The sequence below is a fragment of the Rissa tridactyla genome, chromosome 2 (genome assembly GCF_028500815.1).
Source record: "Rissa tridactyla isolate bRisTri1 chromosome 2, bRisTri1.patW.cur.20221130, whole genome shotgun sequence".
Taxonomy (NCBI): domain Eukaryota; kingdom Metazoa; phylum Chordata; class Aves; order Charadriiformes; family Laridae; genus Rissa; species Rissa tridactyla.
Window position 1 is genome coordinate 111,779,514 of NC_071467.1, and position 26,720 is coordinate 111,806,233.

General features: G+C 40.2%; 1 protein-coding gene across 3 annotated transcripts in view; it reads right to left on the reverse strand.

Annotated features, from left to right (window-relative positions):
• Positions 1-218: 218 nt before the first annotated feature.
• Positions 219-26,720, reverse strand: part of SUGCT (succinyl-CoA:glutarate-CoA transferase) — a 333,441-nt gene continuing 306,939 nt past the window's right edge. For 2 of the 3 annotated variants that reach the window (XM_054190371.1, XM_054190374.1), the window contains one exon: positions 1,292-1,648. In XM_054190371.1, the coding sequence (XP_054046346.1) occupies positions 1,485-1,648 (164 nt within the window). In that variant the 3' untranslated portion in view covers positions 1,292-1,484. Of the gene's footprint in view, positions 1,649-26,720 lie in introns of all 3 variants that reach the window. The other variant, XM_054190372.1, reaches the window with a different exon arrangement.

Below are 26,720 nucleotides of genomic sequence, written 5' to 3' on the forward strand. Positions count from 1 at the left end.
GGCTTCAAAAATGAGCTACCACAGTGGGGTTCCACTGCAATTTGATTATGTAATAACCTCTTTTCTTCCCCCAGAAGGTAACGCGGAGTTGTGAAGTTCAAATGTAATACAGAGGATGTTGTTTGTTAGAATGGAAACACAGTGACAAGCTAGTTATAATGCCAGGCCTGTTTCCGATACTTTAGGAGAAATACGGACGTTATGTGTTGAGTGTCAATTTGAGTTAGTTTTATGTAGGTCTCGGAACAGAAAGGCTTTGCCTGGCTCCCAGGGTGCGCACAACAAAGGTTAGACCCTTCCCATACGCTGAGTTTACTTTAGCTGTAAATTATATGCTGCAACAGAGGAGCGTGGCATTTCTTCTGTGAGTGAAGTAGTGCCAAATTGGGTTCTAGAGGAGAAATGGCTCCGCTTTAATCTTCTCCTTACTATTTGTCACGGATCAAATTCTTCCACCTTCTCACAGTGCATGGTGCCTTACTCTTAAGAGCAACCCTACTGCAGGATACGGTATTGCTGAATTTGAGGAAGGTTTGTCAACTCTCACCGTGTTTTTATCATGGGGGTGGGACCGAGTCAAAAGTTTTGCACAGATTTTAAGCCTGCGTTTTCTCCATAGCGAAAGGGGCTTTGGATGGCAACTGGAGTCAGAGACAGGGATCGGTGCCTGCCCACAGAACTAGATCGAGACGTCTGGCAAGTTCTGATATTTGACATTCAGCATATGGTTTTGTGTGGATCAATGTTTAATTAACAGTACCGTGAGCCTTTCTGAATAAAATTACAAAAGACTATTCAATCATAGTTTGTCTCTCAACCGGTCTTGGAACGGGCTTGTTTCATAACTGAAGAACTGTGCCAATTTCAGCTTACTTCTGCTAACACACTGGGATTGTCATAACCACGCAATGTAATATAAAGGCATATTGGTAACTGGGAATACCAGGGAACAGAAGTGAGTTTTGCAATCGTTATTCAACCCATGATTTAAAATAGAGACGAATAAAGAGTTAATGACTGATGATTTTGTTCAAAATGAATCAGATCAACCACCAATTTGTACGTAATTGATTTTCTTCTAAAATAATTGTACAAGACAGCTTTCTGCAAGTGGAGAGTCTAGTATACAGATTTTTAAGGTTCTGCTTCTTTTCACTAACATTATGTCCTTCTGGGGACAAACGTTTAGGTAATTACTGTAATTATGATAAGAACTCCCATTTCCCATATGAAGTACAGAAAATGAGTAGCCACAAAGGACTGTATAATTACATCTACCCCCACCTCCCCCCCAAAAAATCTTTCACTCAGACAGTATGAGATTGTTTATTTGATACATCAGTGTTAAAATCATACAAACACACATGGAAGAAAATTAGGAATTAAATTATGTCTTCTCTTTGAGTCCCATTAGGGGAGCTGAAGGGAGCAAAGAGAGGACAAAGTAATGTGAACTCAGTGTGAAGGAATGTAGCTAATGTTCCTTATCTGACCTCATGCTGAGCCACAGCACCAGTGCGGAGCAGCTCTTCTATGGCATCATCCTCGTAACCCAGCATGCCCTTCAGTATCTCCACGGTGTGCTGCCCAACGAGCGGAGGTGGTTTGGGATGTGACACAGCAAATTCACTGTATCTGACACCTGGTCCTGTAAAAAAAAGCAGACAGGAGGGAAATTATTTTCAAAAGCTACTGCCCATATGTATATTTAAGTCTCTATGTTAGTTTAAAGGAAAGTATCTCATTTTCACAGCAATCTTACCACAGTCCTTATCACAGAAACGTTGTATTTTTGATTTATAGATTAAAAATACATTTGAGTTCAGAATAACGTACCAATAAGCCGGTCTTAAGTAGTTCACCCAGAGGCAGAATTGCTGAATATTTGTCCAACGTTAAGAAAGTCCTCCCCTTGTTCCCAGTGGTGTGTACATCGGGGTGCACCAAATCATACTACTTCACAGGCCGACCACTCTCTGCTAGCTGAACGACAATGCCCGAACAATGCCCAGCCCACGCAATGGGAGGTGGTGCAGAAATCCCCACACTCTGTCTACAACAGGAGGCAGCACAACCGTAAGAACGCAATGAAATGTCATGTTAACACGCTGTTACTGATGCCGGAGCAGTGCACCGGACGATGGGAAGCACCATCTCCAGTTAGCAACAGCTCAAGTACTTCTGCAGCGTGCCCCATTACCTTGCAGGGACGTAGAACCGACATCATGCCCAGCAAAGACACTTCCAGCTTGTTTTATGCTTTCTATCAAAAGCATAGGTAGCAGCAGCCATAAGAAACTCAGCAATGGTTTATTTACTCTGGCAAGGATAATTTCACAGGTGGAAATAACTTAGAGAAGCTGGCAACAATAGAAAGTCTTTTATGTCTATTGCAGGTAGTCAGATCTCACTTTTTAGCAATCCTCTGTAGTGAACTGAACAGAGATTTCAGTATAGTTCCTTGCAGACTAGTAGCTATACCATTACTATCAGTCTCAAAAGAACGAGCCACAAATTTACTCTGGGATCAAAACTGCGCCACAGATTTACTCTGGGATCAAAACTGAGGTACACACTCCGTGTATGCATAGAAAGACTAACTGTTTTATACAGAAACAGAGAAGAATAATTTCCCAAACTGTCAGCTGAAAACTTTAATACAAAAATTCAAGAACCTTTGATGCTTTGGACAATTGGCAAAAGGATTCCTCTATTCGTATTTATGGTCTTTATTATATAATCAAAAAGAATTTACAGAAACAGTTATACTTAGTTATGTCTTTGCCCATGACACTACAGCTTTACTTAGAAATGCAAAAAAATACATAGGGCATCTTAATAGGCAGAACTGTGTTTGACTTCCTTCTGAAGGAAGAGGATGTCAACCAGCAAGGGAAATGAACCACAGCAAGAAGTCATCCTATAAGGGTATGAATCGCAAGTTCACTACTTGAGTTACTACTTATTTGAAGAGAGATGCTGCCAAAGGTCATGCAGCATGCCAAAATATGCCATTTTTTCAACAGTCTTCATCAACTGCGATCAAATCATTAATACAGTAAAGGTATTCACCTCCAAGTAGGCTAAAATAAGGTAAAGGATGCTTAGAAAACAGTTTTTTTCAAGCTGATTTGGTATGTTCCTGATGAGTATGCTCCTGGAAGAGGTCAAGGTACGGTACCTGTGTTTAATGAGGAAAGGAGGTTGAACTGGGAAATCACAGACCAAATTACTTAACTTCAAGTTCCATTAAATACTGGAGCATATAATCACACTGAAAGTACTCAGGAGATGAGTAACAGCCAGCAAGTATCTATTAAGAATAAATAGCGTATGCTTGATCTTTCTAGAAGGAGAAGGGCTGGAGGTGAGATCCGTCCCATCTAACTCTAGATGCCAATAGCCTAGATATAGGTGTTTAGTTGCTTAGACTCCCTTTGGAGTTAATGCAGATGTAAAGACACACGTACAGTCTAGTTCTTCTAAGACACTGGTAAATGACTAAACCTGGCTAGATGAATTGTGATCACCTGTGCTTCTCCAGAAAGGAGAGTGTAAACAAATACCTTAGATGCAGACCTCTACCACCCAGACATCTAAAGTCAGGTGAGATGACACTCCGACCGCTAGGATGCCGGATCAAGATTTGACTTTCAGAAAGAAGATTCCCTGCTATTTTCCATAAACTCACTAAAGAAACATGGTCTAGGTAAATCCAAAGCCAGGAGCGATACTGAAAGGGAAATCATATTCAGAGAATTCCTACCTGGAATGATCTAAAACAGAAGAATGTTTCAAGTGAGCTCCAGAGCAGTCTGTTCAGGATGAAGCACTAACCAGTGTATTTTTAGTGGGTTGGCTGAGGGAACTCAAATCATACCTGATCAGGTTTCTGAGGACTTCAAGCTAAAACTGACTGTGAAGCAGATTTCACAATGACCTGGCTATGCTGGAGAAATGCTCTGATAAAACAGGGTGAAATTCAGTAATGTCAAGGGGAAGGAACTACATTTAATTTAATTTGTACAGGGCAGGGGACAAATAGCAAGGTAGGAATAGCTAGGGGTTATTCTAGATCACAAAGTGAAGATGAGTCAACAACATCATGCTGTTGCGAAAAAGGCAAGCGTCATACAGAGATGTACAAACAAGAAAGAAGCCTGCAGGACACATGAAATAATTTTTTTTGCTCTGGTTAAAGCTGTCAGGTCACAGCCGGAGCAGTGTCTGGTGTGGGGCCCCCACTGCACAGCCATCTGGAACACCTGAAAAGGTTCTACAGAACAGCAGTGGAAACGATGACAGAAAACACATCAAACTGAATAAAGTGGGATTGTGGACCTGAAGAGAAGGGCCAGGGAAAAACATCTTCAAAACTGTCTTCAATAAATGTAATAAACAATCACCGCCACCACCACCAAGAAAACCCCCAACCCGCCCAAAAATCCACGCAACCTTTCTGCAATCGTTTTTCATATCCATGATGACTGAGAAATAATTTATTTAAATTGCGAGAGAGGAAACTGAAGTCAGGTACTAGAAAATAAACTTTTAAAACGGTAGGGGTAGCAAAATGCTGAAACAGGCCATGTGAGGAGGCTGTGGAGTTCTTATCAATCAGATCTTCAGGAATAAGAATTATTCTAGCATAGATGTTCCTATGGCTGATCCCTGGGGCTTGCTGATGCATTACATGATCTCTCACGGTCCCTTTCACCCACTGATATTCATGAAAGCTAAGAAACAGCTCATATCAGGGGTAACTTTTCTATTAACTTATTCCTCCAATTCTAATCACTTTGAACGCAGTTCAATTTTCAGAGGAAATCTCAAGTGAGAGATCAGTATATTTTAAAGGGACAGGTGACATCACTAGACAATATTTGTATTAATTCCTCTTCCTAGGACTGACTGAGGGCTGAACTGGCACTAGTGCAAGCCACAGGAATGATCTATCTGTGCCAACTGAAATGCTTCTGAAGATAATTTCAGAGCAAAAATGCCCCTTAGAGATTTATTAGTCTAGAAATTCAATGTAGCCACAAAACTATTAGGCAATTTCTATTAAAAAATATAATAATATATAGATATAAAGCGATTTTATTTCAGGTGTGTGTATCTGAGAAGTCTTTATACCAAGAAATCAGCAAACCCTCAAAGGAACTAGTTTAGTTGCTATACTCTTTTCACTTGCTTGTGCAAATTTTTGCTAGAATAAGAATTGCATATCTCAAACCCTGGGATTTTGTGCAGTTATATCAAAAGACACAGAATAAAGCCCTCTAATGAGAGAAAAACAAAATTGACATTAAGTGTACAACAGGCATAGAATGCTTCACACTTCCCAAAGAAATTAATCTTTCAAACCAGAGCATGCTAGAAAATTGCACAGCAATTATAAAACCAGTGTCTTCCTTGAGCTTTTATTGTCTGATGCATAATTCATCATGCTACTTTTCACTTTGATAGAGTTATAAAGTTATCTACATTCATTCAAAGGAGCTACTTGCTAATGATCCATCATTAACGATTCTCTGTTCTTTCCTTGTGTAACTTCTACTTGGCTTCTGTCTCAATTAGGAGGGTGCAAAGCTTGCCAGTCAGGCTTCAGCAATCCCACGCTCCTACTGAACAACGCTCCCAGAGAGCAACCAGCAGAATGCTATGCAAATGCTAATTAAACACAACTGCCTTATGAGGAAACCATCCCTTGAGGCAGAGAGAGGTGAACTGCTTTAATTAAGGTCAGAAGCATTTGCATGTGGGTGAGTAACAGGGAGCCTTGCAGATGAAAACAGGCCTTTGCTGGGGTGGAAGCAGGGTGACTGGTTGGAGGAGGTAAGACAGCGGTCACCTGTGCATCCTGGCTGTAAGCAGGACACTATACCCAATTCAGCCATGAAGTTAAAGGGACACATACCACCACCTGAAAAAAAGCAATGAAGGAATGGGTGGCAGCTGTGATTTACCTTTGTCCTGTTAAAAGGAGCCTGCTTCTCTTTTTGCTTTGATTATCATTGCCAGTAAACCAAAGCGCTCTTTCACACATTTAAATTCTAGGCTAATCCTCTTTTCTTATTATTATCATTTTGAGTTTGGCACAGTGCTAAGATACATGCTGTGCACACTACATAATGTACAAGGCTTAATACTGTAACAATAAATCAAAATTTGTATTGGGTGCAACCACAATGACAACTGTACCAAGATATCCTGAAGACTTTTCCGGTACTTGAACACAACATCGTCATAATAAATTCTATTTCGTTGGTGCCTATCTACTATAGCATCACTAGGCATCAAACCAAGCTTTTAAGTTAAGGCATACTAAACACATTAAAGCAAAAGACAAAAATGAGTTAAAACCACTGAAACAGGTCCACAGGAGGGGCCCTGCAAGAATGAAATGCCTTTGAATATTCACCCTGAACAGGTGAAACAGGCGGCAGTCTTTGCAATCTGTCACTGGGCATTGCTGAGATTTGGGGCTGCAGAAGCAAAGTCAGTTTTACTCCACAGTAGCAGAAATTAAAGCTGAATTTGAATGATATTAAAGGTGCAAAGCACAGTATTTAAAAGTGGATAAAGGTAATAATCTTTGCTTTGTCCAGACAATAGCAGTCTTGCAGCATTGTGCAGCAGTCACCAGATAACACTTTTCCTAAAACACAGGTTAGAGCATATTGAAGCAATCTAGCTCTCAAACTATGTAGAGGGAATCAGGCCTGGGGACAGCCAAGCTCAGGGGAAAGTCATGATTATTTGTTATTATTCAAGTGGGACAAGGAAAAGAAAGGGGAAGTTTGAACTAATGTGCGTGTAAACATTCTGCTTGCAACATATCATCTACATTTGCAAAAAAGAGCAATGAGAAACCCAACACCACTCATTCGTTAGTTCTACCCCAGCTCACAGTGCGGTTCATATACATGTAGGAATCACATGAAAACAAACCAAACACTTGTGCCTCTTCCAATAAAACGGTGTTGCTACATAACAGTTTTGCAATTCCAATGAAATATCATTAACAGTCAACAGCGATGGCCCAGAGCCAATACATTTGCACCCAGATCCCATATACGCTACAGGTCAAGCGTTTGGAGCATGCAATCGGCTGATTATGAAACTGGCCTAAAGGAGGATCAGCAGGAAAAAAGCAGTGACTTTTATGGCAATGGAAAGGAAAACAACACAGAATAAGTCAGCAAGAGTGGCTCCATGGCAGCCATGGCGGACCTTTGGGCACTAGAAGTGATGTGTGCAGGGATATGTTACCAGGAGTAGACCAGGGATTCTTTATTTTGAGCGTCTGGTCTCTTCCCTTTGGTCCCAGCCATGACTTCTGTCAATCCATGATTCACAGCTGAGAAGATGGGGTGCCCAAGCACAAAGTACAGCTCAGCTTGGCTACACTGCCTTTATACCAGACTTCTTCCCCTTGATGTAGAAAAGTACACACAGACAAAAAAAACTCATTAAAAACTCCTGCTAGTATAAGTACTGCACATAGGCTTCAAGGAAATCTCCAGAATGAATGATCCGCTCCATCTTAACCAGGGAACTACCACATTTTTCTGTTTCTTACCACAGATCTGAAAGTTTGGGAGCTTGGGGGACTTTTCAGGAATCTATTTAATCACTGTGAAAAATCCTTTCCTTTTGCATTACATTAGCGCTAGTGAATTACCTTTTAAGAACAACTTGTAATAGATTTTTTAAAAAGCAATTAAGGAGATAATATTCAACGACTTGCTCCTCCTTCCCTCGCTGCAGCTTCCACCTCCTCCCCCACTTAGAGCACAGCCACACAAAGTGTTCACTTGGCATCCAGCACAGCTGAGAAGGCGGAAAACTTTGGCAGGATGAGTAGGAATGAGTAACTGAGAGTGGAGAGGATGGACAAACTTTTTCAAATGGTAATAAAAAAAAAGTAAACCTGCCCTAGGTGCCATACAAACACAGATATAAATAAATCAGTAAATATTAGTAGTAAATAGCAAAATCAGTAGGGCAGTAAACAGTATCAATACTAGAAATATCTACAAGCCATCTGTTTACCTTTTTTTCATTTGGCCAATGCTGACTGCCATGGGAGAGTTATGAGGACCGTACAATGTCACAAGACTCAAGAATGTAAAAACTGAAGCATTGCGAGGGGAATGAGTTGACAGGCAGAGCATAAACATAGTTTATGTGTGATAGCCATAGATGGGTGTCTAAAAATCAGACCACTTTTAAACCCACACTCAGGCATTCAAAGCATCCATTACATAATTCTTAAAACCCTTTGCCAAGTACATTTATAAAAGTACTTTCTTACCTGAAGCTGCATATATAGAAATGCATTAAAAAACATTTTATGTATTTCCTACCGACCAACATCCTGGATATAATCAGTGTAAATACCACTCAACATTTATATAACGCTTTACGTTTTCAAAGTGTCACCATACTAACTGTACCTAATTAATCTTGCTTGACTGCTGGAGTAAAGGAAATCATTTATCAGTCGCTCTGGTTGCATATTTGAGAGTAATCCCACATAATTACACCATTCGAATAACGCAATTTTGCAAGAGGACTCTTGGCACCAAAAAGCTTTAAGAAAGTCGCAGTAAGGTGGTGTCTACTGCTTCCCACGTGTATCGCCTCGCAACGCTGAAAATTTGGCCTAACTTTTTGTACAGACTCACATGGTCCCTCTCCTTCCCAAAACCCCCAAAGACCTGAAGAGAAGATTCAAAGAAAGACAGGAAGGAAGATGACCAGGAAGAATACCCAGAGGTAGCAATTTTAAAGAACCGTAAATTCCCTAGGTAATAATCTGTAGCTCCATTTCCTAAGGAAACAAATTTACGTGTCTGTGCTGTCTTTCTAATCATCTGTTTGTCTGCCTTGTTCCTGCCACACACAGTATCTTCTGAACCTGTCAATCTTGACAAAAGTTTAGAAATCCCAAGAAAAATTAAGTTCTTACCAGTGTTGTGAAAACTGGCAACTGCTGAAGGACAGACACCCAAATGACTGCCCTGATGACATTAAAGTGAAGAACTCAGCTGTAATATATTCTGTTGGGCTGCAAATGGCTCACCAGTAAGTACAGACGCAGCAATGTAAGAGTCACCTAGCACATACTGCCCTTCACTGGGAAGACAAAGCACAAAGGACATGAGGAAAGTTGAGGTTATCATAAGGACTACATAGAGGGTTTATAAAGGATGCAAGTCTGAAGGAAAACAATATTTAGTTCCAGTGTTCATGGAACAACTTCTTCTAGGCGTCTTTTCTACAGTGTGTATTCAGTCTGTGCAAGCCCAAGGCAAGGAAGTTAGAGACTTCTAGTTTAACATAAATTGCTACTGCAGGAAGGAGCTGAAGAACAAGATGGCAAAGAAGAGTAACTGCGAGAAGCCCTGCAAAACTCAAAGGAAAAACCCTACAGAGGCAAGCCTAAACTACTAAAAATCCTAGCTAAAAGTGTAATTTGTACCAAGTCATAACCTAATCAATACAAAACTCGATATATAATCCCACCACAGGATGCGGGTTAACCACAGGATGTGTACCTAATGCAGAAATTACGGGGTGAGGCTGAAAGGCTTGTGCTACGCAGGAGGTTGGACTATATGATCATAATGGTTATTTCTGGGCATAAAACATATGAATTTCTGAAAAACAGTAAAACTGTTTCCACACAACAGGGCTCAGGTAAAATGACCCACCTGAACCTCCTCTGATACTTTGGAGTTCAAGCCACATATTGTTTCATGTAGACTTCTTTACTATAAACCCAAAGGTCTTAATTACTGTATCTTAAGGACAGTAATTAGTGAGAAGTGTGCTCCTAGTATGGAACAAGAAAAATCAAAATGCTACCTGAAATGAGCCTATTGTACGGACAGAGAATTGCCTAGTTGCGACACGCTCACATGATCCTGGAAGCTGAATCATGTCCCCCGCTGCGCAGGAAGGCAAGAAGCTCCTCAGGGCCCTCCTACTGAGCCTGGTGAAAACTATTTCCAAGTTCCATGCCTTGTGGTTAGTGTGACCCTGCACGTCGGAATAAGACATGCCAGCCAACCCAGAAAGTGTCTGTATCTCCTCAGTACACCAATTTGTCCTTTCCCGTGTCCTGTCTCCAGATATAGGTTAGATTCTTTGGCTCTTCTGAGACCCCAAAAGTAATCCTCTTGGCCAGCTGTGCATCACCAGACCGGGAGCAGATGAGCTCTTCCTTACTCTTTAGGCAACCAACTGAAGCCCAGATACCTGAAGTGGATTCTAGTCTCTTAATTCAGGAATGCGAGACAATGCACACTGAAGAACATACACAGGATGATCCTAAGGCTGGGTATAATTTTCTCTCTCATCTCTTACTCGCTAAAGCGGCCCTTTTTCAGGCTAGGAGGCTTTAAGCTTTTTCCAAACAACTGCCAAAAATAACTAACAATGAAAAACCTTTTGGCCTTCTTTTAACACAACTTTGAAAGAATATTCAAAACATTCTCCTAACCACCTTTTGAAAATGCCTTTATGGCTATGATTCTGTGATTCTATGACAAGTCTGATCTTCCAGCTCCTAAGGAACATTTTTCTGTGGCCTGTCCTTGAAGTCTTTGTCTAGTTATTTCTGTACCCTTCTGTAAGCGTGGACATCAGAACAGGGCACAGATTATTGCAGAGAAGAAAACACATGTTTCTACGTCCCCTTTTTATACCTCTAAAGAGCAGACCAGCTCCTTTTGATACACCTTGTAATGGGAATTTATGTTAAGATGATTATTTGTGATGGCTCCAATTACGCTTCTCTAAGTCACTTTTCAAAACCAGAGGTGTCTGTTCCACAGGTCTACCTGGCGTTCCCGTCTGATGGTATTAAAACCCGCTGTGACAGCTCCTTTGGCAGCAAGAGTTGGTAGCCAGAATAGAAAGTGAGCTGGACGGCAAATGGTTCATGACAGATGCAGTCTATCACATTGCTTTGCTTTAGTTCCCTAACCTCACCACAACCCATCTGTATAGTTGTACAGATGATTTATTCATTTATTTAGGATGATTAATGTCTTATGACATCCATCTTGGCCTGTTAAGAAAAAGAAACTGAGAAATGAAAGCCTTCCTCAGTCGACCTGCTGCAGAACTATTTTCAATCACTTCTTAAGACTTTTACATTGACTAATTTTTCCTCAACAATCTCTTGTTTTGTCCAAAGGATTAAGTCTCAAAAGGGGTGTATTATTATCAAAAGGCAAAGATCAGACGTTTAGTTAGATGTCAAATGATGTGTCTGTCATGTGCTGTATGCGTATTGCCACGCACATTTATTCTACACATCTTTAGACTGTTCCTCTGTGGCCACAATACACAGGCATATAAACCTTCACATTTGGAAAATTCAACAGTCGGTCGATACTTTCTTGCCTGGTTAGTGACCCACACCAAGTAAGTATCTGCTGAGTGAGTATTAAAATAATGGAAAAAGCCATCAGCTGCAGCACAGCCAAGGAAATTCTGGTGGTTGAAATTCTCCAGCACAGACGACAGCCAGGTAACTCTATGTTTGAGCACCATGGAAATACTTGGAACTCGATTCTCAAGCAAGGCATCTGTGATTAAGTAGGGCTGAGCACTATGCACAGCCTGATCATTCTTCCAACAGCTCTCCCACTCCACCCTCCATTTACTTCTGCCGTCCCTTGTGCAGCAGAACGAGGCCAGTTCCAGTGCACAGGGACTCTCCCTGGCAAAGGAAGATGGGAAGGGATTTGATACTTTGTTTTGGATTACTTGAAGAACTGCAAATTACATTTTTAGCTCTTTTTGGGTAAGGTGCCCAGACTCCTTGAGGCATAGGCTACTAAAAACGCTGGCTGAGATTTGAAAAGCACTGTGCAATCTGGGACGACTCTGTTTTTGAGTGTCATACTTGAGACATCTTTAAAGGGGCCCAGTTTCCAGAAAAAGCTGAGGACATCTGAAAACCCTTCTCTTTCAGGATGTCTCAATTTGACTGTGCAGAGACATCTGGTATTCAAAGTAGACAAGAAGAGCAAATAGCCCTTCATTGAGCAGGCAAAAGTAAAACTCTAGACATATAAGTCCTTTTAGCAACCTCTTTTTTCCTATTTCCTATTTAAAAGCAATCATTAGGTTAATCTTAAATTCTTTAAAGGGAAACAGGGTGCTTAAATTGGAGTCTGGGAGTGGGACCAGAGAGGGTATGCTGCAGATTAGGCTGGTTTTTTCCACTGATTTGTAAGTGACAATTTGATCAATTCTGTCTCAGTGTGAAGGACCGGGAACAGCTTTTTGGCTTTCCATTGTCTGCTGCCAATCCCTGACATGTGATATTCAGCTCATCGACTTGCAAATATCAAAGCAGTGTGGGGCAGGAGAAACAGCCATTTCAAACCCAGCAGTCTTCAGTTTGGCTTCCGGTTGCGCGGGCAGGACGATGTGAGCGTGTGTGTGTCAGTTAAGTATAGCCTGGTTCTGTATGTAAGTTCTTGTGGTTTCTAACATTTGCCAGCCTTTACTCCGTCAGAAGGGATTTCAGTGTTGCGCTCTACCCTACAATGGGCAAAAGAGTCAGAAATCATCTCTCCTCGCCCACAAAGACTAGAGTAGGATTAAGAAACAGAAATTTAAGAGTCAGACACACCCATGAAGAGGAATGAGGCACAAGGTTAGGAAGCCATCCAAAGCTCGGTTGCCTATCCCCTTACTAAACCAAACTAAAAAGTCTCTTTTTGCTTGAGAAGACAGCTGAAGAGCTGGGGAACAAAAATTAAAATCAGATTGAAACCAGCCATGCCTAAGCAATGTCCCATCTTAAATGTGTGCAGCTCAGTTTCATTAAAATATTTCCCCATTCTCTCTTTTTCCACCTCCTAATACTTTGGCTGTTTCCTTTAGCTCCCCTTTAAGCTGCAACGCAAAATGCTTTTACTGACATGGTTTGTAATTTTGAAGCCCTAATCTTAAGCAGCAGGTGCTTAGTTTTAATGGAATTTTTCCATCCCTGAATGTCTGGGAGCATCAGTAGCACCTCCCTCCTACACAGCTCCTCACCTTTGATCCTTTGCCATTTGTACTTGTGGGTTTTCATTTACTGTATTTCTCCTGCTTTCCTCAATCTGCTTTTTCACTGCAAACCCTTCGACCTCTCCTCTCCTTTCTTTTACCTCATACGATTGGCAAGTGTTGCCTCCTGAAAATCCTTATAAAATATGAAGGGCCTTGGTCCCTCTGGCCTCGCTGTTTCTGGCCTCATTTTCAGCAGTGCTGTGTCTACTTTATGCTGTACTGGCAATTTAAAAGGGCCTTAGAATGGCTGTAAGTATTTGCATCACAAGAACAATTATATTTTAATTGCCAGAGGTCCTAGGGCTTCTCTGCACAAAAAAAAACTGGAACCAAAATAACAGTTGGTTTTACTTCATACAATTAGTTATTTTGGAGCAAGTCTGTGTGTGGGCACTTTTGTTCCATACTAACAGTTTTTGTTTCCATTTAATTTTAGCTTTTTGGTTAATCTGATTTTAGTTAATTTTCTCTTATAATTTCCTATTTTGAGTTAATGTAAATGATTTTGTAGTGGCACAATCTCAAGCAAAATCCAAGGGAAGAGCATCTACACTCGGTTAGCAATGACATATCTAAAAGCATGGATTAAAAGTAGCGGCGTCGACTCCAGTTTGTGGAAAAAATGGGATTCACATCCTAACATTAGAACTAGAGATGCTGTAGCAAGTAAATGCCGGTTCTTCCTTGGTGCTGGTAGATTGCTCCCAAACACAGTATAATTTAACAAGGCATAATCATCAGTTGTTTCTTACATCCAGGAATGCATCTCCCTAGTTTGTGCTTTAGTTAGTCTTCCAAGTATATTTGTATTTGGCTATTAAACAATAGTTTCTTTTTATCTTCCTTTGCCTTTCTATTGCTTACCAGATACACATGCATATGGGTATACAGCTCTTGCTCAAAAAGCACTGACGTGCTGCAGAAATGACCACAGCCGTATTCCCTAATAACTTGACACAAATTTGACGGAAAACTCTGCCTTTTAAAACATGAATCTGCATCGTGCAGCAGTAAATCACGAGGGCTCACATAGCTCTCTCTCATAACTCAATTTTAATTTAGTTTTCCATTCTTAACAAGGCAACCCAATTCCAGAAAGTCATACCAGCCACTTCCTTAATCCACAAAGCTCAGAGGCTATCTTCTGCACTGACGGCATGCAAAAATGTTTAATGCTAACACAAATACCTTTCATAGATTATTCTGATTCTCAGGCTGATTTCTAAGCCAGCTGTTCCGTGCCTGATTCAATGTGCAGATTTCATTTTAAAACACAGAATATTCCCTGGTTACCTGCCATATAACTAGATTTTACAGGTGTAGGGCATGTTTGTAATGCTTGTTCATCCACTTGCAGGAAAAAAAATCATAAAATAAAATACTTTGTGTAGCTTTCCTGGATTCTAATGTTTTCTCCCCAACTTTCAGATACTGTATCAACTGAAGAATGCCAGGAATTACTTCATGCTTTATATATGTACCTGTTACAGATTATATTCATTAATTTCAAAGCCAGCTGCTATTTTCACTTAAAGTAATCCTTGATGGTACATTTTTTTAAAGACAAATATACATATATATATATATATATATGAAAGAAGAACTGCTTGCTATGACACACAATTATTTAAATTTACCTTGATTATAGATCTCTTACTGCTTTGTTCATCTCCGTGTAAGTAGGGTAACTAGCTTACAGCTTCTCCTGGGGCTTATTCTCTGTATAGCCATTTTGACACACAAATAACACCAAATACAAAAGGAAACCATGAAAATATATGAAACTCATCAGAAGAAAGTAATAATCATCTAATAGTAAGGTCAACCGTAGTACAGACTGCAGATTTGGGAATCCAAACAGTTGGATTTGGCTCCTTGCTCTATCACCAATCAACTCTGTGATCACAGGCAAATCACGTTCCCTTGCCATATCCTTATATTTCCTGTACAGCTTTGTTAGCCTTGCCTATTTAGATTATAAAATGTTAGGGACTGGAGTCGTCTCTTACTATTTGTTTATACGGTGTCTTACACAATGGGCCCCACTTTGTATTGGAATGAAATACAAATAATAATTTTCTGATATTTTGTCTCCCAGAGCTGCTTCAGAGGAGTATGAACCACTGTCCCAAGTTATATCTGATAAATTGTGCATTTCTCTGTTGTGGGAGAGTTTTCTTTCTAATCCGAAATCCATCTGTCTTGCTGTGCTGCAAGTGATAGTTTCTGGGCAGAGAGCGTACTAATTGCAGGATTAAACTCTTAGCTAACTCTTGGGTGGAAACTGTTTCCCATAATGTGGTAGAAAACACATGTTGGTTTCTGTCTGCAGATCCTTGAACATCACAGCCCTGATCTTGACCGGGATATTTAGGTTCTCTATTGAAGTATGTCTGTGCAATATAATTCAATTAAAATTAAATACTAACTATCTATCAAAAAGTATTATTGAGATTTTAGTGGCTCCAGTACTGCTTAGCCTGGTTTAGTTGCTCTTTGAAGGCAGAGACAATTGTGCTGAATGTAATGAATTCTGCACCTTCTCCAAATAAGTAGCGCACAAACTTAGAGCTGAAAAATGAAGTATAGTTTCGGTTAAGTGTCTTAGGATCATTTTAATTTTACAAACACACAGATTTGAAACTTTAAAAATCGAAAGTACACCTTTGAATGTAACGTTTTGCTCTCATCTCTCTCATTCCTGTGGATGTGCGCGTTATTTATTATTCACTGAGGTGAATGACTGACATTATTGATGTCACACCACTGGCAAGCTGCAAGAAACAGCTGGCCCCCAACGTCTTTTCTTCCCATGGTACATACAGGGGGCAGACACCAGACTGCCAGACACAAACGTGGAGGAAATTTTCAGAGATTAATCTGCTTACATCTCATCTTCTTAGGGTTCTCCAGTCAAAAGCCATCTTGCTAACAAAATACTAAACTTCCCACATTGTTAAAATGTACTGAAAATGCTGGAGACAACTACAGTTTTCAAGAAAAGCTAGACTGTTAGATGAAGTTACTTGTTTTAATCTAATTTTTATGGTTGTGGTTGCGGTGCAATCATGATACATCACAGGCAGTACCACCCAATCAAGAGCTCTCCAATACATTTGCAATGTTTGAACCAAATCCCTGTGCCAGAAAGCATTAGTAAACAAAGTTAGCTGGGTGAAGGGGGTGAATGGAGCAGGGCGAGATATGCAGTGGGCTGGGACAACAGATGCTTTTTGTGCTAAGGAGTTCAGAAAAACAGATTTGTGTGGGAAAACACAATTCTTCTAGAGCATGTGACTAAGGATTCTAGAGCAGAAGTTAAGGTTTCCCATCCTTAGCTTCTGATCCCAGCTCCTCCTAACTCCTCTCCGCCCTTATCCTAAGGTGGCCTAACCAATCTCCTGTTACCACAGCGAGGTCTGCCTTTCCAACTAAGCTGTTTCCATGGTTCTCTGCTTGGCACTCCTCTTTGTTCTCCTTTGCCAACTAACCACACCTGGACAAACCTTCACCCTTTCACAGTGACTACAAAAGCTAACATAAAAGCAGAGAAATGCCCATAGTGGCTCAGTACACTAGACTGCTCTCTGACAATGGTCACAAATACATGCTCTTGAAGGAGTATGAGAATGGCAAGAACATCCAGTATTTCCCCATGATACTTTCCTAGCCCTTAACAATTCACCATCTAGCTCCAGTATCCCACCCTCCTCTTATGCATACTCCCCTGTTCTTCCCAGACCCCTCTCCCTAGTCTCCCATTAACCAACGCCTACACTAACATCCTGAGGATAATCACCACAAGGAACTTAATGCACTTAATGAACTAATAACTTAATATATCCCATGCAGCTCAATTACTCATCAACCTTCAATGCTCTTTCTTGTTCCCAAAGCCCACAGCTCCCCAAGGCATTTTCCATTGAACCCTGAGCCCGATTCTCCCTCACTTCTTCTCCCACTCCTTCTCAAAAACCTTCTACTGACCTTAAATATTGAATACTCTGACTGCTTGATATTCTTCCCTATTCACATTTTTCCAGTTCCTTCATTAATCAGTGTACTCCCTCATCTATTTCTCACATAAGATGACCAGTTCCACATTGTACAGTGAAAGCAACGCTCAAGACAGAGAGAAAGATTAACAAGAACTTCTGACTAAATAGAATATATTTGCTGAATTCTTCCTCTGGATTTCTTAGATCTCTGCAGCTGGGATTTATCCTTAATGATAAGCCAAGTAACCCTACTTCACAGCATGCACTGCAACCAACATATTTTAAGCAGGTGGGGGAAAATTCAGCAAAGCACTAATGACTCCTAAAAGTGCAAGCAGAACCTGGATTCATGCTGAAAGAGGTAATGCTAATTTAATACATAGAGCAAATTTTTGTAATTTCTGCATCTAGGTTATCCAGTCGTCTTAGAGGGCAACCACAAACAAAACTAACACCAGATTCAGACAAAGAAATCAAAGACAGTGGACATTTGATTTCACAGTATTTAGAACTTTCAGGGAGCTACATCATTTATATAGATGCAACAGCAATCTTAGGGTACCACAGGCTTCTGTATTGGATATGAGAAACAGCCTTTCTCATCAGAGAAATCCAAATTTTTTATTTTTTTTTTTGAGGAAACACGTGACAATGGTATCTTTATTCATTCTCCTAGATCAACCAACAGGAGCAGACTCTCTTATGTGAAAAGCCTAGATACTCAGCTTCCTAAGTATGGCACTATGACAGGTTAATCCAGGTGAGCATATGCTTCCCCTCCATCTATATTCCCAACCAGCTTTGACTCATAATGTGACTAGAGAGAAATAAGGCCACAGTTTTCACAAATGACTGAGTAGGAAGTCAGGATGCTTTTACTTTTGGATCTGAGCTGCTTGTGGTAGCCCTAATTTACAGAACATGCACTCTCTGAAGGTCAGTCTTCAATGCATCTTCAGCTGGGTAACCAAAATCAAAGCCCAAATCACTTATCAACTTTGAAAAGTTCATCCTAATTAGTATTTTTATGCCGTAGCTGTCTTTTTTTGTAAAGCCTTCAGAATCCTTTTGAAAATGTTACACAATGTCAGTCCAAATTCTATTCAAATAATTATGCCCTGCTTGGTTTATAGACATAGCATACATGGAGAACACACGTCTGCTTTACATGGTGTGCATTCCGTGACACGTGGAAACTGCTGTTGAAATCAATGGCAAATTACAGCACGCAAATAATCCCTACATCTGTGTACAAGCAAACTCACAAGCTTCACAGAAGCTGCTCGCATTGGATGTTTTTAGAGTGAGAAAGACAGAAAGAAAAATCACGTTATTTCTTATTAGTTTTAATTAAAGCAGTGGATGATTTCCTTATTCCCATTCATATTAAGGTATATTTTACAACTTGAACAGTTTTTTAACAGGTTTCAGATCCCAGTTTTTTAATTAAGCTTTGACTCTCGCCATCCAACACATTTAATTAAAAGACCATAAATAGTGCTGCTTTGAAATAAAAGATTTAGGACCAGATTCAACAAATATTTAATCCTTTAAGCACAGTATAATATCAATGTAAAGGATTTAGGAACCAATTTATTTTGGTGAATCTGGGCTATCTTTAATATCTTCTGAGCATTTTAGAAATAAGATCCCTTTCTGAGAGACCACAAACTGATAATCTAGGGAAGACAAACCACTGATCACTTAAAATTCTTTCTTTTGTGATTTCTGGATAAAAATCACAATGAAGATACACAATGTGGTATCTTCATTATAAGCTAGCACCAAGATAACAATATCCTTTCAGGGAGAATCTACAGTTATAGGAAAGCTCTTAAGAAAGGAAGGAAAAAGAAGGAGGAAAGAAGAGGGCAGCTGAATATGGGAAAATAAAGGAAGAAAATGCTATTAAGCTTTTCGAACAACTGCTTATGTTCATCCACATCTTAATCTTGATCCAGATACCTGAAAATCAATAGTAATAATACTACTATGATCACATGGAAAAATTCTTTGCACTATAGCGCTGCAGCATAGGAATGGGAATACATTGAAATCAGCCTCTTTTCAAGATTCGTAAATTTTAAATTAAGTGATAGAAACAGAGGAGGTCTGAGGTTTACTAGAAGACTGCGCTGCAAGGTGTGATATTTCCCTTAAGTGCTAATCAAATGCTGTCTGTGACATAGTAACATGGTCTTTAAAATTGTTAAAAAAGAAGGAAAAAAAAGGAAGAAAAACCCTACAGAATTGTAACATCCTGTGCATAAGAATGAGTACTTATAAAAAACAGTGTTTCTGATGTGATGAATTCACTATCAGTTCTTAGTCTTGCACTTCCAGTATAACCGTATTTTGCATTCGTTAGTGGTATAATTTCAAACAGAGTCTGGAGAATAAATAAATTCCATACAAGAACATCTAGATTTCCGTTTCAACCGCTTACACGTGGATGAGCATCCTATTTAGATATACTGATATTACATAGATGCATAGGTACTTGCATTCATACAATCAGATGTTTACGAGATACATATACTTACATAGCACACATACAGGCACTTCTGGTAATAAGGCTGTGAGGTTTTAGGATGCTCACTGTCCACATGGATGATACAATTAACAAAAGCAGGCACATGGTTTCGGGTTGCTTCGTTTTAACAGAAGCCTGACCGTTACGAAATGACAGCTTTGACATTCCCGGCACAAATCTGATGGGGAACAAACACTGGAAACAGCCATAAAACTCCAGCACTTTCCCTACCTTGCTATACAGCTCCACATAAAGTAGTTACTCTGTGTGGTTGTGATCCAGCAAACCATTAAGTGACCCAGTCTCCTCAGCTGTAATATTATTGTGATAATGGTATTTGCTGACTTAACTCTTAGGATACTGTGAAGAGCCAAGTAACACTTGCATGGAACACTGACGTTGTAGAGCAGCAGCTCCAGTGTTGTAACCACTATGACTATTAAACTTTCCTTGGAACAATGACAACAACTTTTTCTATGACGCATGCCGATACGCCTGGCTGCAACAGACTTGAGAACTTTACACTGACTGGGCATGTTCCCTTCATGGTGTGTGTCTCTCCTCTCAGTCCTAACCTCTTTACTGTCCACAATCAGGAACCTGGATAGGCACGGCATTGCCTTCTTCCCACTGATACATCTTCTTTTCTTTCCAAAAGAAACTAGGGCAGGGGAGAGCACGGAACAATGAGAGTCCAGATCACAGACAGCAGGGATGTTTCGCCAGCTGGATCTGAGAGCTGTGAAGTTCCCTGGGTTGCAGAGAACAGACTCATGGAGACCAGACATAAAGAGCAGGGGAAGAGGCAGCAAGAGACCAGAGAGAGCCTGGAACATGTCATTGCTCCTCTGCAATGAGGAAAGGATGGCCCAGTGATGAGTAGGTACTCAAGGATTGCAGCACATGAAACTCATTTAATTGTGACCTTAGGGAAGTTGTTCTTTGTCCCTGTGGAAGAGGGATAATAGTTCTTAAGTGGTTCTCAAGATGTTAAGGTTTATGATTTTATCTATTGTTTTGATGAAATGGTAATAGACCCATTGAAGTATCTTAGGCAAATAGGAGCTGTAGTTTCCACTTATATTCAGGCAAGAAATGTGAACATTGGTGAAAACTAAAAGTCAAACTTACTTTCTGATTTCATATGAGGTAAAGTAGTTCCTATTTGAGGCAAAAATGAAACAGACTGCTATGATTACTAAGGGCAAACTGCAATTACAGCATGGAGACTTAACTTCCTTATTTAAGACAAAAGCAAGGCCATTTTTTCAGCTTCTATGACATAGAATCATAGAATTGTTAGGATTGGAGGGGACCTTAAAGATCATCGAGTTCCAACCCCCCTGCCATGGGCAGGGATTTCTCCCACTAGATCAGGTTGCTCAGAGCCCTGCCTAGCCTGGTCTTAAAAACTTTCAGGGATGGGGCTTCCACGACCTCTCTGGGCAGCCTGTTCCAGTGTCTTACTACCCTCATGGTGAAGAACTTCTTCCTAACGTCCAATCTGAATCGTCCCATCTCTAGTTTTAATCCATTCCCTCTAGTCCTACCATTACCCGACATCCTAAAAAGTCCCTCCCCAGCTTTCTTGTAGGCCCCCTTAAGATACTGGAAGGCCACTATAAGGTCTCCTCGGAGCCTTCTTTTTGCAGACTGAACAACCCCAACTCTCTCAGTCTGTCCTCACAGGAGAGGTGCTCCAGCCCTCAGATCATCCTTGTGGCCCTTCTCTGGACACCCAGAAGGCATTAACCTTCTCCTATAGAGACACACTTCTAAGAGAAAATGGGACTTTATTACCCATACCTACTGAAAGTGGTAAAATATTTAGAGACGAGTGAAACTGCCCTCTCTGTGATGTCAGGTACCTGCCTACTACCTACCTACTAGAGCAGAACGGGGTCCTTGAAGAGATTTTACACAAGTAGCCTACAACTGCTTTCAGATGGATACGACTTAAGAACTTTGAGAAAAGGCTTTTAGCAGTTCAGATCTCAACAGCAGTATTTTTGTCTGTCAGACATAATGGACTCTGTCCTGAGGTGAAAACCAGATCATGTTTATAAATGGTCTAATCGTCATGTTTCAATTAACGCCTTTTTCAGCACAACTTACTGTCCTTGTCCCAGTTTCCTCTCAACAGACAGACAATAGGTCCTGAAAAGGATCAAATATTTTAAAGTCTTTCGAAGGACACCTTGTACAAAGGATGAGATACTGAAGGTAGAGAAAATGAACGTTCATTTTAGCAGAGAGTGTGCCTTTAAGGCATTAATAACAAATGCCAAAACACCAACAGGAAACTTTTCCAAACTGGTTATGATTCTAATTCTGTATACTGTCCCAAGGAATTTGAACACCCATTGAAACCAAGGATCTTCCTTTACACGAGGAGACATAAAACATAATCCCATCGACTTTAAGGCAAGTAACTTCCAAGGGATTTGCTACAGCGATTTATTTGCAACAGGTTTGCTGCAATAATAACTTTTCACTGCAAGTACACAATGTCTGTCTTTTGCAAAATACTTCCACTTCATTTTCTATCAGAGGGCCACCAATCCTTCGTGCCAGGATTTCATAAAATTAATAAATCTACTTCCATAATCCTCACTGCTTTTACTGACAAACGTAATAAAGTACAGGATGCAAAACTCTGAAAGCCTACTGGGATTTATTTTCCTTTTTTTTTTCCTTGACAAGCTTTACAGAGTAGCACTTCTGAGACATGCTCATGTGCTGTAAACCTAATCCTTAGCAATTTCCTCTTTTCTCAAATAACCCTAATATTTTATGAATAGTGAAGGATTTCCTTTATCAGACAACACTTGCTTTTTTTTTGCATGTGAGTTGTTCTCAAGGAAATACACTTTGGAGCAATTGGATGTTCTCAGGTTGACATTCACAAGATACACACCTAAGGAAACATGTAAAACTTGACTATGAAGAAGGTATACTGGAGTTTAAAAGCAGTACAAGTGCTGAGAGAACTGAGGCCAAACCTGACGGGACTCCAGACCAAGGGAGCCTTGTTTTTTCTAACGCCACTGTGGCAGGCATTTCAGTGCTACTTTTTATGCCCACCTCTGTAAAAGATTTGCTTTTCTACTACAGCAAATCACACACGGGCTGTTTTTTCAGAGTTGATGAGCCAGTGAGGTCACACAGGCTTCTGACGTTTTCTCTTTCCTAGTCCTCTTCTCCCCAAAATGTGGGTGATGCCCACCATTCCATCTGTAACATAAGGTTTTGCCGTATTCATAGAACAACCACGCTTATGTGCCGGTCTTCTTCAGCTAGGCTTGCATCTCTGCTTCCTTCTCTGAATCAACCCCATCCTTTGGCTGCTGCAGTTTTAGTTGGCAAGTGCGTTAGTGCACACACACACATGCCTACAGTGATACCAAGTACCCTTGCGGAAATAATTCCTCAGTATAAAGTTTACTATAGAGCTGATCCATCTGCTAAAATTTTTTATTTTTTCTGCAGAAAGGGGAGCATGACTGGAATACAGCTCTTAATGAAAAGGCCAGCACACTGGTTCCTACCGCCTTCCTGCTCCCCACATAATGACTGCAATCACAACTCTACCTCATCCTTCTGCTGCTGAGAGACACCCTTGATTTGCCTGGGAAGCGGGGAATAGGGCAATGTAAGCACAACTACTCCATTATTTCTTGTTTATTCTAAAAGGACCAATAAAGGGATAAACACAAACCTTGGCCGAAATAACTGTGAGGGAAAAATGGTCGAGGATTTTTTTGACATTTGGTTACCTACAGGAAGTCTTAAAGATAGTCTAAAACCCACTCCTCAGCAAGAAGAAAAACTGCTCAAAATTTCCTTAAACTGACAAGCAACATTTACGAAATTAATCAAATGGAAACATTTTTAATTTTGCTACAGCAGCTCCAAATGAAATATTACAGGAGCACTGAAAATCTCAAGAAAATGCCCCATGAGGCATGGAAAACAATTAGCGGGCAAAAAAGGAGAAGTATTCAGCACACCCCTCACCCTAGAAGTCCAAGCCAATTACAGTAGAAATAGTCAGTGATTCAGCACAAAGGTTCCTTGGCAGACTAGTGAGGAAAAGGCAAGACTCCAGCTGGGTCACTCAGAGAAAAAAAATGCAATAGTGCATCATAAGGGCAGGATTTGAGTTTGCAGCCCTTAAAAAGGGGGACACTTAATTCAGTTCATGTCACTCCTAAAAGGACCTCCTTCGTTTATATTTGCTTCTCAAAACCACGAACCTGCAGTTTCCATTCAAAGTGGTTTGTTATCATAGGGTCACACAGTTCTGCAACCATCAAGGGTCTCTCCCAGAGCTTAACTCAAAGAACGACACATTTCTGGAGGGTTGGACGACAGAGTGCAAAGCAACATTTCACCATCAGGGATTCTGCCATGAGTTTTCCTAAAATAAAGGGAGAAGTCAAAGAGAGGAGCTTCAGGTAATTGCTCTGGGTAGCACGTTGAAGGACTCTTTAACTTAGATGGTAGAAGAAATAATCAGAAAAGGAAACTTGTGGGGTTTTGGGGGTTTTTTTCCCTTCTTTTTTTCTGACGGGAGCCAAAACTTTGGTCGTTGTCAGAGACAAGACAGAATGAGACACAGACCTTCTATCTGCCCCAGGCTGATCACTCTTCAGTTCTTGAGTATGCATGAACCATTCTTAAAATTAATCCGGGGAGAGCTAGAGATTAGAAAACAGATAATGTAATGGAGAAGATAAAATAGGGGAAGGAGCGACGAAAAGCAGAGAGGACAGGCAAAAAATGGAGTTGGACAGTTAGAGCAGAAAATAATAGAGAGCAGGAAGAGCAGAGGAGAGCCTGATGTTAAAAGTGATGAAAAAATAACTGAGGTGCTTATCAGTGAGATTCAGAAGAAATGCTGCTAGAGCAAGAAGATGGCAGATACGAAGGAGTATTCACTTGCAGCTGAGGAAGTTCATATAATCACGAGAACTTTTCATAATGTGCTCGGCCAACTGTGGCTGACTCCATGAATAATGCAGTTAGGAACAGGGGTGAAATAACCGAGCTAAGGGACAGTGTGGTAGGAGCCAACAGCTGATTTGACAAAAGACAGCAAAAAGAAAAAAACCTAATTTGAATGGATTGTGTCTGAAAAAAGTCAACTGAACAGGCTTGAGCTTCACTGATGGACAGCATGATAAAGAAAAGGAATGCAACTTCAAGATAGATCTCAACTTCCTCTGCAATCAAAAGGTCTCATCCAAGAAGAACAGCTTTTAGCAATGAATTTCTCTTAAAGATAAAGCTGCAGACAGTAAAAAAAATATATCCTTTAGGAATATTTAAAAAGCATATGTATGCATGATCTTATTTGCTTAAAAATAAAAAGATGAAGTTAAAATAAAAGCTTTTGCTGCTTTCTTTAAAAAAATGCCTCCATGTCTTCTAACCCTTTTCATCATAATAGAACCACAATACAAATACTGTTCATGCAGAACTATTGTCCTTACAGTGATACCAATGGTGCCAGAAGTGTGAGGTTCATAAATTTTACTGTACAGCTGGAAGAGTACGTGCATGTGTTACTGTTCCACAGCACTCATATAAAACATTTAGAAAATAATCATTTTAAGGTGATACTGTCAATTTTTAAATAATGCTAGATCTCTTTATTTTTTCCCATAGTATTGTTTCAGATAACACCTGGCAATACCATAATTGAAAGAGAACAAGGGATTTATTTCCTACTGCTCCAACACAGACTGCCTTCAGAAAGAAGGCTTCACATGGGCTTTCAGATGAGGTTGTGGAATCTCCATCCTTGGAGGTTTTCAAGACTCGACCAGACAAAGTCCCAGGCGACCTGGTCTGAATTCAGCGCTAAGCCTGCTATGGCCAGCCGGATTCTGGGATGCAGAACATCCAATATTGACCATTTCAGGTCTTCTCTCCCAGCAGTCAATCTTAGCAATAGGCCCCTAGTCAAACAGTGTGTTCATGACTCACCTAAGCAAATAAGATTAAAGAACATATAAAGGTAAAAGTGGTATTTGAACAACTTCACACAATCAGGGAGTGAGAAACTCAGAATCCGACACAGGGAAACAGGGTAAAAACTGACAAAAACTATGAGGAGGGATCACAAGTAGGCTTCATCAGTGCTATGTCTTCTATATTGCTCAGTATTGCACTTGTCTTTCACATGAAAGATTTTAAACATGATGCTATGTAACTTCTAAGAAGATTCAGTTGTACCTGCAACGTATGAGATCAACTGACTAGGCTTCAAATTAACATTTTCAATCAAATCTCTCATAAGGCTCTCCCTGCTTTCTTTAGGGGACAATGTGAAGCATGGCTTAAGGTTTTCCACGGTGTCATGCAAAGATACTAACTTCAGTCTCAAAAGGTTTATGGTCTGCAGTCCTCTCCTTTTTGCACGGGGGAAATCAGAGTGAGTGAAGCACCTTGCTACCAACAAACTCTGCGGTTCTGGAGACCTCCTGGATGTCCCTGTCTCATCCTTCATTGTATGGTTTAGGCCTGTTATGACAAGCTTGGTTTCAATCAGGCCAGTAAGCAGTGTCTAAAAATCAATACCCATTTAAGAAGAACCTCAAATCACGCATACAAAAATCACTTCTGAAAAACTCACATATTTTAAACATACTTGCAAACCTGAGAAAAACAGAAAAATGTAAACCATTAAAAAATTATAACTTCAGATTTTCTGTCTGCCTATGGATTTATGTTGCCCCTGCAATAAGCCACAAGCATTAAACTTTGGATTGGAAGCAAATGAGAACAATTCTCAGCCACCTCTTTCATAAAAACCCTTCAATCATTTGTAATGTTTTTTGACCAGTAAATAATAGAGCTGCTTCGCTGAGCTATTTAAGTCGTATTACTTACAGCTGGAATAAAATGAGGAACAGTCATTTTCTAGGGAGGCCAAAAAATACGATACAGTCATGCAAACTAAATTAAATTAGGATTTTTATGCCATTGGTTTGAGAAGATAAAGGACAACCTTTTCAACTTTTACTTTGCCCAGCATTGCATTTATATTTTCAAATGAAAGATCTCAAACACAGAACTTCAAGAGCGTTAATAGGTTT